The 12,273-nt window shown below is 37.6% G+C and overlaps 1 protein-coding gene across 1 annotated transcript; it reads right to left on the bottom strand.

The window, feature by feature from the left end:
- Positions 1–9,949: 9,949 nt before the first annotated feature.
- LOC120256750 lies at positions 9,950–11,509 on the bottom strand. Its single transcript, XM_039264419.1, has 3 exons — positions 11,278–11,509; positions 10,953–11,213; positions 9,950–10,098 (listed from the first exon to the last, which is right to left on the bottom strand). Exons 1-3 carry the CDS (start codon positions 11,507–11,509, stop codon positions 9,950–9,952), a joined length of 642 nt encoding a protein of 213 aa, XP_039120353.1.
- Positions 11,510–12,273: the final 764 nt, after the last annotated feature.

Raw genomic sequence — 12,273 nt, 5'->3', positions numbered from 1 at the left:
AGGACCTTTGTCTCCAGGAATAATCATTGACAAAAGGAAAGATGTTTGCTTCATCCCAATCCATAGTGGCAAGTTATATGGAATCAACACCACTGCAGCCAAAGTCTTTGTAAAGTACTTAATAATTTGAATGGGTTAAACCCATCAGAAGAAAGACCAAGTCTAACATTTCTAGGATCGGAAAGCGAAAGTCGGGATATCTTGCATCAAATGATTTTCCATGCCTCGAGCATCGGTGAAAGTGTCTTAACTGTCCATCATTGGTCCGACCATTAGCATGCCAGATCATATAGCAGAAGTCTTAGTTGACATGAAAATTCTCTGCAGTACAGTGGTATTAAAGGGAAAAATACCGCAAAACCTTCGCAGGTCGCTTGTGAACCACTTCTTTGTCATCATTCAAATGTTGATCAGAATCAGTGGACACCCAGCGAGAATGACCACACACAGGACAAGATTGCTGACCTTCATTATGCTCCCAATATAGCATGCAGTCATTTGGACAACTATGAATTTTTTCATACCCAAGACCCAAATCCTTAATGACTTTCTTTGATTCATGACTACTTTCAGGAATAGTCGCTATCGGAAAAAATTCTTTTAAAAATTCAATCAAGCGGTCAAGGCCTTTCGCAGTCATCCCGCATATGCACTTCAGATGGAAAAGTCGAATGCAAAAGTACAATCTAGAATGCTGTGATCCCTCGTAAAGTTTGTCATTCATATCTTCAAGCAACTTGTAAAACTTTGCCGCTTCTTTAGAAGGTTGTTCGTCAACTTCTCTAAGGGCTTCACCTCCATCATTAACCTCAACATTGAATTCATCAGTAGTAGATGGTAGACCCTCGTTATCAACTTGATGTATGTTGAAAGCATCCCGCAATAATTCTTCCATGTTATTTGGTCTTATTTGAGAAGTTTGGATGTGAGGATTAGAGCTTGATGGAGTTGTAAATGTGTTTGTCATCTTAGGGGTAGGTGACGGTACACGCTCTCCATGGAAAAACCAACATGTGTAACCTTCTAGAATGCCATCACATACTAAATGTTCAAGCACTGTTTCACGTGTTTGCCAATGAATATTCACACATTTTACACAAGGGCAAATGATCCTATCATCTTCACTAGAGTTGGCAAATGCAAAATTGAGAAATTGTTCAACTCCATCTTCGTATTCTTGACTCAATCGTGACTTACGCATCCAACTCTTATCCATTTCCGCTTGATATAGTACAAAATTATTTTATTTCTTCTAAATTAAAGCATAGTTCACCTTTACACATTAATCAAGACATATTTACATATGAATCTAAAATTCTTATTGCATTTCCAAAGGTTTATTCTTACATAAATAAATATCACTGTTGGAAAACGACAATGGAGAACTCACCAAGGAAAATAAATATCCCTAACTTTAGCATTTTTTTATCTAAGTCATTCTATGAATATCTTGTTAATGCATTTAAAAACAAAATTAAAAAAATGCATCTAAACATGAACAATATTATTCAATTACAAGCCCAAAGATTCGTTCAACTATTGCAATTCTTTTTTTTATAATTTACCTATGTGACTTATTTACTCCATGTTAAATAAACACGTGCTAACAACTTGCAATTTATTTCATTTTTGGATGACCTAAACTTCTGGCATTTACACCCATATTTACACTTGGTCCTCTTCGAATGTATTGGCATCACTGTTGACATTTATTGCATCTTCTGAGTCTTTATACTTATTGCATCATCTTTTAGGTCATCCATCTAGTGATGTTCTAATTCATCTACTAAAGTCTAAATTTGTGAGTTTTTCATCCAATAATCTAAGTCAATTTCATTGCATTTCTTATCAATGTAATTAAAGCCATAAACTACCATTTTATGATTCCACTCTTACTTCTTGTTTTCCCCTTCACTTAATATTTTATGAAGTGTGGACCTCTCCCATTCTTTCTTGTACTTGGTATAACTACTAAGCCATTTTTGTGAATCAATTTACTCACTATATTTGGTTTTATCCACTTAAGAAAAAGTCTGACATTTTATCATGTGTTTCAATTTTCTAGGTCCCTTATTGTAAAATGTTTTGGCCTATCCATTGTCACTCTCTATACTAATAATTTTGGAGAGTTTTTAGCCCTCAATGATTTTTTTTTTTTGCTACCCAAGATGAAAAATGCATCTAAACATGAACAATATTATTCAATTACAAGCCCAAAGATTCGTTCAACTATTGCAACTTTTTTTTTATAATTTACCTATGTGAGTGATTTACTCCATGTTAAATAAACACGTGCTAGCAACTTGCAATTTTTTTTCCTTTTTGGAGAAAAAAATTCATCAAGCCGGTTAATACATTATAATAAAATATAAATAATATAGCATGCCTAAATAAAGGTGTGAATGTGCATTTTAACCATATAATTAATCTAACATGTATTTGGTAAGAGATACACAATGAGCTGAAAATTAAAACTCACACACAAAAAACACAAGAATTCACATATTAAAAAAAAGCCTCAACTATTGATACCCTAATCTATCAATCCAATGATTCAAGCTACCTGTTTGGCAAGAAGCTCACGCTCAATATTCCCAGACGCAGAAAAGGAATCACCAAGCCCGAATCTCCGGCAAGCCACCTGCCAAACGGGAGTGAGCAACATGCATAATCAGTTTTAAAATTAGTATATTTATTAACTTGAGGTAAGAGGACTAACATCATCCCTGGAGTTGTAACCAAACAAGGTCTTAATGAAACTGTGATGTATGCAACATGGTATCTTCCTAATGCCTTTGTATTTGGGCTTTGGCCGATGACAAGTTTAACAATGTACCCAAGTTTGATTCACTATTATTTATGATTCTATTGTCTCTTCCTCTGGGTTTCAACCCACATTTATACTGGGTTCTGTTATCTTGTCATTTATATATTTTAATGGCAAAAAGTACTAGTGGAGCACCATTAAGAGGATGAAATACTAGCTTTTAAGTGTATTCTTCAAAGCTATGATATGACAAATACATAGATGTTGTTTTGATAATAAAGATAATATAAAAAAAACCCATGCTATACTTGGTCAATATCTCAGTAAAAGATTCGAGTGGATAGGAGTACTATGGAATCTAATGCTTGAGCTTTAGACTGCTAAGTGAAATCTTTATCTTTGCTACCCGTACCTAATATCTACTTGATTGTTCACAGATGACTTGGTTTAATTCTTTTGCATCTTCACTTGCAAAGATTCCATCCCAAATTTAATTAAGGTTGACTATTTTCTGAGCTTGTGACTAATACTAATATGTGATGAGAACTTGTTCCAGATAGCAGCAATCTCGAAAGCGATCTTCTCATTCGGAGAATGATAATACTGATTCTCCAAATATCAAAGGATGGAAATCTTTTTAACATACGCTTACGTGGTTGCTTTGCTAGTGAAGATCTTTTTCAATTTTATCTTGTCCGAGAAAGGTCGAAGAGTTCGAGTTTTTCTAGTTCAGGGACATCCTTAAAAGTCTGCAGATGCTTTTTCAAAAATGAAGAGGCACTTTGTATTTTCTACGAGAAGCAAGGGACCGAAGAACAATCTGTAGAGGTCAGTATAATAATTATTACTATTAACTTGATGCACTGTCGTGTTTCTTCTATTGAGAATTAGGGACAGGGTCCCTGTCCCCGTGTATAGTAAATATAAGTTGCTAAAGAAGAATACAATCTTATCTCTTAAGGGTGAGCTAGAGTAAACTACTTTTGGCTCCACGTAGCTACTATTAAATTATTTATTGAAATTTGGAAGGTAATAGACTAATGAACTGTAAGTTAACATAAGCATTTATGTTTACAGCTGGAAGCTTATGTTTTCGATTCTCATCTTTGTTAGGACAATGCTATGATTGCAAGGTTGTTGAAGGGATTTCAATCTTTTCAACAAGCTGTGAACATGGCACCTGAAGTATGGTTTGCAATGCTGATACGCATGCTTTTGAAGCCTGAGGTTCATAAGTTTCTTTTAGACATTGTCACGACCTTGGTTAAACACTCACGTTACAGGGATGCCGGAAACATTTTGGTTATGTCTGTCTAGGTTTCTACGAGATCGGAGAACGTTGAGGTTACAAGAACATGAACCAATCTTTTTACTCATTCTTTTTTTATTCTAACATGAAACATGGTTGTAGAAAAACCCTCAATTCTTCCCAAACAAAACCCCAATCAACCACCAAAAAACCAAAAAAACACGAAAAACACCAAAAACTAAATCAACAACACTACAACATGAAATTCATAATCAAACAACCTAAAAGGGAGAAATGATCACCTACCTAATTCCCGGTGAGTTTCTTTGGTTTTGGTGAACTTGGATCTATCTCACAAATGCCTCTTCTTCAACAACTGGTCGAAATCGGTGAGCTTTTAGGGTTTTTCCTTTCTTTGTTGTGGAAAAGTGATGATTTTGTTTTGTTTGATCTGGATTTTTGGGTTGGACTGAGTGATTTAGGGTTTGGATTTGTCTTTTGGTGTGTATTCAGTAGGGAGAACGGCGGCAAGTCGTATTATGTGTGGCGGTCAAGAGCGTGTGAGGCCAATCTCGAAGGAGGACGAAGCGACGGCGGCCGCAGCGGCGGTGATGAAGCCGGTGGTTGGGAGTATGAGCGGAGATCTTTCCGAAGAGAAAGGAGAAACTTAACGCATGAAGAGAGAGCAAAAGAAGACAATCTAATGCACAGGTATAAGTTTACATAAAGTAATTCCCGGCATTTCATAAATACACGCCGCCAAAATAAAAATATTACCGGCGTTATATAATTTAAACGCCGCCAAATAAAATTTACTTTCGCGGAATAATTTAAGGCCGATCCCGCCAATTATTTTCATGGCGTTTAATTCTAACATTGCCGGCAAATCAGACACACTTACCGGCGCTTATTATATAAACGCCGCCAAATAAAATATGTACATATATTGCTCTGTTTTATTTCTTCAAGCTAGTAAATTATTGAGCGGCGTTTATTTATAAAACGCCGCTAAATAAACGGACTTACCGGTGCCTAATCAAATAAACGGCACTAATTAAAATAAATTTTATTTTAATAAATCCGCCAATTTCGCGAATTAATTTGCCGGCGTTGCTTTAAAAAAACGTCTTCAATTTCCCGGCGCTTAATAAAATAAAACGCCGCTAAGGTAAATATATATTTTTAGAATAATCATTTACATCCCGGGAAAAACATGGTGGCGTTTATTTAAAATAAACGCCGGAAAAGCAAAATTTTGGTGGTATTTTTTATAAACGCCGCGAAATAAGCGCCGCAAAAGCCTTAATTTGGTGTAGTGCTTCCAACTCACAATTTGATGGTAATCCTCCTTAGAAGTTGGCACACACCCCCATGTATATGAGCTCCACTTGTGTATTGATCCTTATAATGTACAAAAACTCCCAAAATATGCCTTCATAGCCTATCTTTGCTTACTATTCTTCTCTCAAGGCCTTCACAACCATATTTGCACAAAAGGAATACCAAAATACAATTTATGAGACATAAAACATGATAAATGTGATGCTCAATGCATGTAAAACATACAAAGAAATATGTTTACTCAAGCACTTATCAATGACCATCCAATTAGGGTTCCACACCCCCACCTGAACCAGATAAATAAATCAACCAATCTTCCATGCTACCTATAAAGGCTAGCTGTAAAGACCACCTACTACAACAGGACGTTACCATCAAAATAATGCAATACATGCATATCTCCTCATAGAGTCCATATCTAGGACAACATTCAAATATCAGGAATAAATGCCATTTCCACAATTACAATTTTCTAGAAGCATGTTTGAACAACCAAAGCCTAATAAATAATTTCAAACCCATTATACAAGTATGGTTGTGCAATGTCGTATGTATAAGTACGAATACCATAAATCAGTCAATCACTGAGTAGGAGCATATAATTTAGCAAATATTAAATCTAAATTTGGCATGTTATAAAAATCATTGTAAATTTTGAGTGAACAAAATACATAATCATTCATACTGGAAGATAGTAGGCATAATAATTTGTTGCATAACAAGATATAATAATATGCTTTTAGAAAATAATTAAGCAACCATCTCAAAATATTCTTTTGTAAAATACTTTCCACTACCAACTTACCTGGCATTCCTTAGGTTTCTCGCTAGACCTGGAACTCCCTCACAAGCCTGAACCCCACCTAACAAGAGCATAGAATAAAAAACTAAATATAACAGACTAATGATAGAACTGTACCCAAAAGAAAATACAACCAAAATAGCAAACTCTCTAATTGGACCCATTCACTTCAACTGGCTCAAACCCAACCTTACATAATCAAATTGGCCTCCAAATTGTACTTAAACCAACTCAATTTGGACTAAACCGTTGACCAACTTGAACCAACCTCAATTTCACTGAATCAAGTCCAATTGAACTAATTTAACTTGAACCAAATTTAAAATCCTGAATCGGGGTGGTTTAATTAAGACAACCCTAATTGAACCCTTAGTCCAATTGGATTGAACCAACAAGAATCCAATCCAATCAATTACACATTGGGTCCAAATTAAATCAATCCTCAATTGGTTGTACCAAACCAACTCTTTAACCTTACTCAAATCCAAATGAACCCAGATTACTTCAACTTGGTTAGCCAAATCCAACTCCAAATCCATTTGAATGAACTCAACCAACTCAATTGGACTAAGCTCAACCATCTAAATTTGGCTAAGGTCAACCAACTTAATTTCCGACTATCATCATCATCATCAACAACAACAACAACAACAACAACAACAACCACTTCAACTTAATTAATCAAGACTAACCTTAATTCCGGTTACTACAGTACCTCTACAATAACTCCGAGAATTCCTTCACCATTCCAAGCATAATTCAACTAAAAAATTTAAATATTTTCAAAAGAAATTGAAGCACCCATCATCTACAACAATAAGCCATGCTTTTTCTACTCCAATCTAAACCAAATCTCACAAAAACATGCTCAATTTCTAGCATGTTTCTCCAAGCTTTTAACCAAGCATAATGCATCATCCAAACCAAGTATTCAAGAACTCACCTCAAAGAGAGAATGGAGAAGAAGGGGGAGACTTGGTGTATGAAGAAAGAGAGGTATTGCACCGGAAAGAATGAAGACAACGAAGATGGTGAGGTTGAGATTTTCTCCAAGCTTTAGCTTAAGGATGTCATTAAGGAGCTGAAGAAAGGATTAGAAGCTTGAAGAGTTTTCTAACTCTAAAGGCAATTGAAATGATTTTTCAGGTCCAGAAGCAACTCTTGAATTTGGTTAAAACCCAAATTTGACTTGGTTCACTGTCAACTCCTACTAGGAAAAAGTTTTACAAAAAAGTCCCTACAAATTCATCAATAATCCCTGAATCATAACTTAGCCTTCCAAAAGAGCTCCCTGCCAACTTACCTCTCAATCCTCAATATCCGGAAACCCTTCAAATAAAATCCTCCTATTTACTTGTGAACCCAAAATCTTCTATAAACTCTCACATTTAGGTTCTTGTGCTTTCCACTTGGGTTCCTCCACAGAACTACTCTATAGAATAATCTTACTGCAATTGTGATAATACCCTGTATAAAAGATTCTGATGAGAGTTTTGAAACAATCTTTTGACGTCCAAACTTTGAGAAAGAAAGGGGGTGTTTCTCTAGATCTTAAAGGGCGAATCATCAAGGAGAGAAGGCTTATCCACCTTAGAGGAAGAGATTAGAGCCGTCGAGGAACACCTTGGTGGCATTTATGGAAGGAAAGGGGATAGTCTTCGACAATCTCAAGAGGCACAATAGAAAAGTGGGGCTTTAAGTCTTTCAATGATTTTTATTGTCTCTTGTGAATTGTATGATTGTTCTCCCTAGATGAAGAACTAATTTATGGGTTTTTGGGCATAGATGAAATCTAGGGGTTAGATTTAATTGATATTGGCTATGGATCTTTCATGCTTCACATTGATTTCTAATTGAAATCCTTTATTTTTGAATTCAATCACATGTTCTTTTTGACTTGAATGTTATTGAGGCGAAAGCCCTAGTTTATGTTTGATGTATTTTTGTGACAAGTCGAGAGACCTACCTAGCATAGGCAAGCTATAATTGGAGGGGATTTGTGAGTAAGCCTAGAGATAGAGTACTTTGGAGTTGAGAGTTCTCCTTCTACAATCCTTTCGAGCGAATTGACAAGCAATTCCATGTTCTTTGCAACTACGGGTGATCTAGAGAGAGATATCATATCTACTTTGCATGGGATTAGGGGTGATCATTTTGAGAGAAGGGTTGTCTACAATTTGAATTCTTGTAAAAATTTCACAGAGTTCATTGCGATTGTGGGTTTGTCTGTATCAGCACCGTACTGAATTAGTTACTATTCTTCTTTAGAAAGGAGATTGTATACTTTAGGATTTCTTTCGGTTCAATTAAGATTACTAAACTTATACCCTTTGTTCATGACTTATAAAACCCTAGAGGGAGTCTATGACAGAGCACCGCACCCCATTTTCATTGCTTGTTTGACCATATTTGCTTTTCTGCTTTTGATTTCTGTTTTCTTTTCATTATTTTCTTTCACATCACATAATTTTGAGTAGGCTAGTTTTCGGATTGAGGACTAGTACTAGTAGAATCTATTTTCCCTGAGGATTGATACCTCGCCTTTCAACACATTTTATTATAAGATCGGCACATACATTTGCATCCCTAATAATTAGAATAAATTCCAGGGATTTTAGCTAGCTAGTGGTAATGACTATGAAGAAGCTGTATGAAAAAGAACACCATATCCTCCTAAAGACGCTCACAAGTGGAGGTATGTAGATGTGAATCCCATATTAGCGGCTACCTTATATTATGACTTGAGAATGATCCTCCTACATCTTGTGTAATACCCTGAACCAGTGGATAACTGTTGCAAAATATATCCAGGGTATTACTACAGTTGCAGTAAAATTTTTCTACAGAGTAATCTTGTTCATAAACACCAAGTGGAAAGAATAAGGACCTAAATGTGAAAGTTTATAAAAAATTTTGGGTTAAAGAGTAATAGAAAAAGGATTGATATGAAATGTTTATGGAAACCAAGGACTGAACGGTAAGATAGAAGGGATCTTTTTGAAATACTGTGTTATAATTCAGGGACTGTTGGATAGTTTGTAACGATATTTTGGAATACTATTTCATAATTCAGGGACCATTGATGAACTTTTCAGGGACTGTTTTGTAAGAAATTATATTTTGAGGGACTAAAGGTGAATTTCGGCTGAAAACATAAGTTAGAGAAAAATCTAGAGTTCGAGGGTTTTTGATGCAGACCTGGTTGATGAGCTAGCTTGCGCGATGACCTAGGAGGGGTCATTTTCGTAATTTTCCTAAAGTGTTAATTTTGGTGATTAGAGGACCCCGTTAGATGGAAAAGCAGTCAACAAGCAAAAAGTCGCGGTTCTATCTAGCATAAACTCAGTGAGTCACACCCTTTTTAGGGCCAAAATTCCATCATCTGGGCCTCAAAAAGCAACAATTTTGCCGTTTATTTAAAGATTTCTCTACTCGATATCTTGATGTGAAGATCTCTGATTGAGACGCCTTTTTTGGCATTCGATATGTTTGGTTTTTAATTTTTATTCTATGGTGTCAATCGCGAATTTTCTATTTTTGGAAAATTTTCGATTTATTTATTTATTTTTTATTTTTTTGAAAAGGTGGATAAACCACTTCGATAAAATAAAAGAGAGTACAAACAAAGACCACAGCCTCCCCCCACACAGAAGGGGAAAGGACACCCAACTACTAGCAGTGGTGCCAACAACACAAAACACACAGACTAACAGGAACAACGGAGAAAATGCGAGATTAAAAAAGAAGGAGGAAAGGGGCCTCCTCCCCACCTAACAACCCAGAAAGTGGACTACTCCGTTTGCTGTCCCGGCGCCTCCTCGGCCAAAGTAAACTCAAGATCTGTCGCAGAACAATGCTCCACCTCAGCACGGGGGCCAGCGAACTCCAGACTCCTCCGAACACTCCCCATGGCCTCCTCAAGCTTCCCCTTGTCACCCTCTGCACAGTTATCGTACCAGGACAATAATAAATGATCAATTTTAATAATGAGAATATGCACAGGCACGACATTGGCATTAAAAATAATATCATTTCTAGCAAGCCAAATTGTCCACACAATAGCTTTCACTAATAAATCCACAAAAGTCCTAGAAAGCGGCAACACCGACCACCTCCACGCGATCCAGAGATCGCTCGCGAAGAGGTGGCTCCGGCCGGATTGACCAAATTAACAAAGAAATCCCAAATCCTTCTAGAATAAAGAGCATTGGAGGAAAAAGATGATCCATTTGTTTGATCGCCGAATGGCACAAAACACCTGCGTAGCGATAGGCGGTTGTTTACATTTCCTCCTCTCCAAATTCTCCAACGTGAGGACCCTATTCTTCCACACTAAGCCGTTATGGAGAATGATCTTACGAGGGCAAGTCTTGCGCCAAAAAACCTCATAGCTCGGACAAAAGCGATACCAGCAATTCTTGAGAAAAATTATAGAAGGATTTCACGAGAAAAGCCCGTTACCCGTGAGCAACCAGACTTTTTCTTATCACACCCTACCTATTCGCCTTTAAACAATCAAAGACCTGAGTGACACAAGCATTTGCAGAAAAAGGTGGATCTTCAAGGAGGGAGGGATGACTCATGAACCGTGCTGATTCGGGAAGATAACTATGTGAGAAATTCATCGGCCACAAATTCATAGGGGGCGATGCCATTAACCCATCGATCCTTCCAAAAAGCAGTTAGTCTCACGCGAATTGATGCTGTGCCCAATGCACCCTCTAAACTGGTAGACTGTCAAGAACTACCTTTCAAAGAAAGAAATTCTACCCGTCAGACTGGGGTAGAGATGCCCGGATTGAGAAGCCCATAGTTGAACTGCACAACATCCGTGCCACACCAACTAGGGTCTATAACAAACTTCCACCACCATTTCCTTAGTAACGCCAAGTTAAAAGTGCGAAGATCCAGAATCCCCCATCCTTCACGATCACGTGGCGGCATAAGTTCCTCCCAGCCCAACTGATCGACACTTAGGGTGATCAATATCCGAGCCCCGACCACAAGAACTCTCTTGAGAATAATCCGACTTTTTAACAACCCACCCCGGAAGTCTAAAGATAGACATCCAATATGTCGGAAGTGCAGACAAAACAGAGTTAACCAACGTAAGTCGACCTCCCAAGGAAAGATGATTAACCTTCCAGGAGTAGAGCCTCCTCCTCACTTTTTGAATCAGCTCCTCCCAATCACACTGCAGGTCGTCTTCCGGCGAATCGGGAACACCAAGATAAGTGGTGGAAGAGACCCGAGTTATCTGATTAAGTGTAGCGGACTCCCGCTGCGGAAGTTCTCCCAACTTGCTCGAAAATAGGCAGGTTTTAGCAAAATTAGTCGCCAAGCCAGACATACTTTCAAATAAAAACAGTATGAGTTTAATAATCCTGAGATCCTCAAGCCCTCCCGTGGTCATAATTAGAAGATCATCAGCAGTAATGAAGATTACACTTGCTTCAAACTCACGGAGGAACACCCACGGAATCTTGGAGCTAAGGGCATGAGTAAACATTGAAATTTGAGCACATCGGTGACAAGCACAAAGCAACGGGGAGATAAAGGGTCACCCAGCGAGACCCCTCGATACCGATGTACTCATGAGGGGATCCATTAATCAAAAGATTAGCCTTAGAGGAGGATAAGATACTCATAATCCAGACCCCACCCATCTCATGCCAAAACCCCTAGCCTCAAGCGGATCAACCAAAAAGTCCCGATCGACCATATCAAAGGCTTTTGCAAAATCCACTTTTAAAATATGCCCAAGTAACCTGCGTTTATGAATGCTAAAAAGAAGCTCTTCAGCCGTGGCAATATTATCCAATATACGTCTCCCTTTCATAAACGCCGATTGCTCTACCTCTACCAGGGAGGACAACACCTTCCTCAAAAGGTTCGCCAGAATTTTAGACAAGATCTTTAACGAGGAATTAATAAGGCTAATAGGACGGTAATCCGCTGTAGTCTCCGGAGTGACAACCTTTGGAATTAACGCAATACTAGCCCAATTAATTCTCTCCAAGTGGTGTGCCTGAATAAAAAGTCCTCAGCAGCTTTCGGGAGATCAAACTTTATCGTGGCCCAGAGCTGTTTAAAGAAGAGGATCGGGAAGCTTCG

This window comes from Dioscorea cayenensis, unplaced genomic scaffold (assembly GCF_009730915.1).
Source record: "Dioscorea cayenensis subsp. rotundata cultivar TDr96_F1 unplaced genomic scaffold, TDr96_F1_v2_PseudoChromosome.rev07_lg8_w22 25.fasta BLBR01001614.1, whole genome shotgun sequence".
Taxonomy (NCBI): Eukaryota; Viridiplantae; Streptophyta; class Magnoliopsida; order Dioscoreales; family Dioscoreaceae; genus Dioscorea; species Dioscorea cayenensis.
This window is presented reverse-complemented; position numbering and strand designations above follow the sequence as displayed.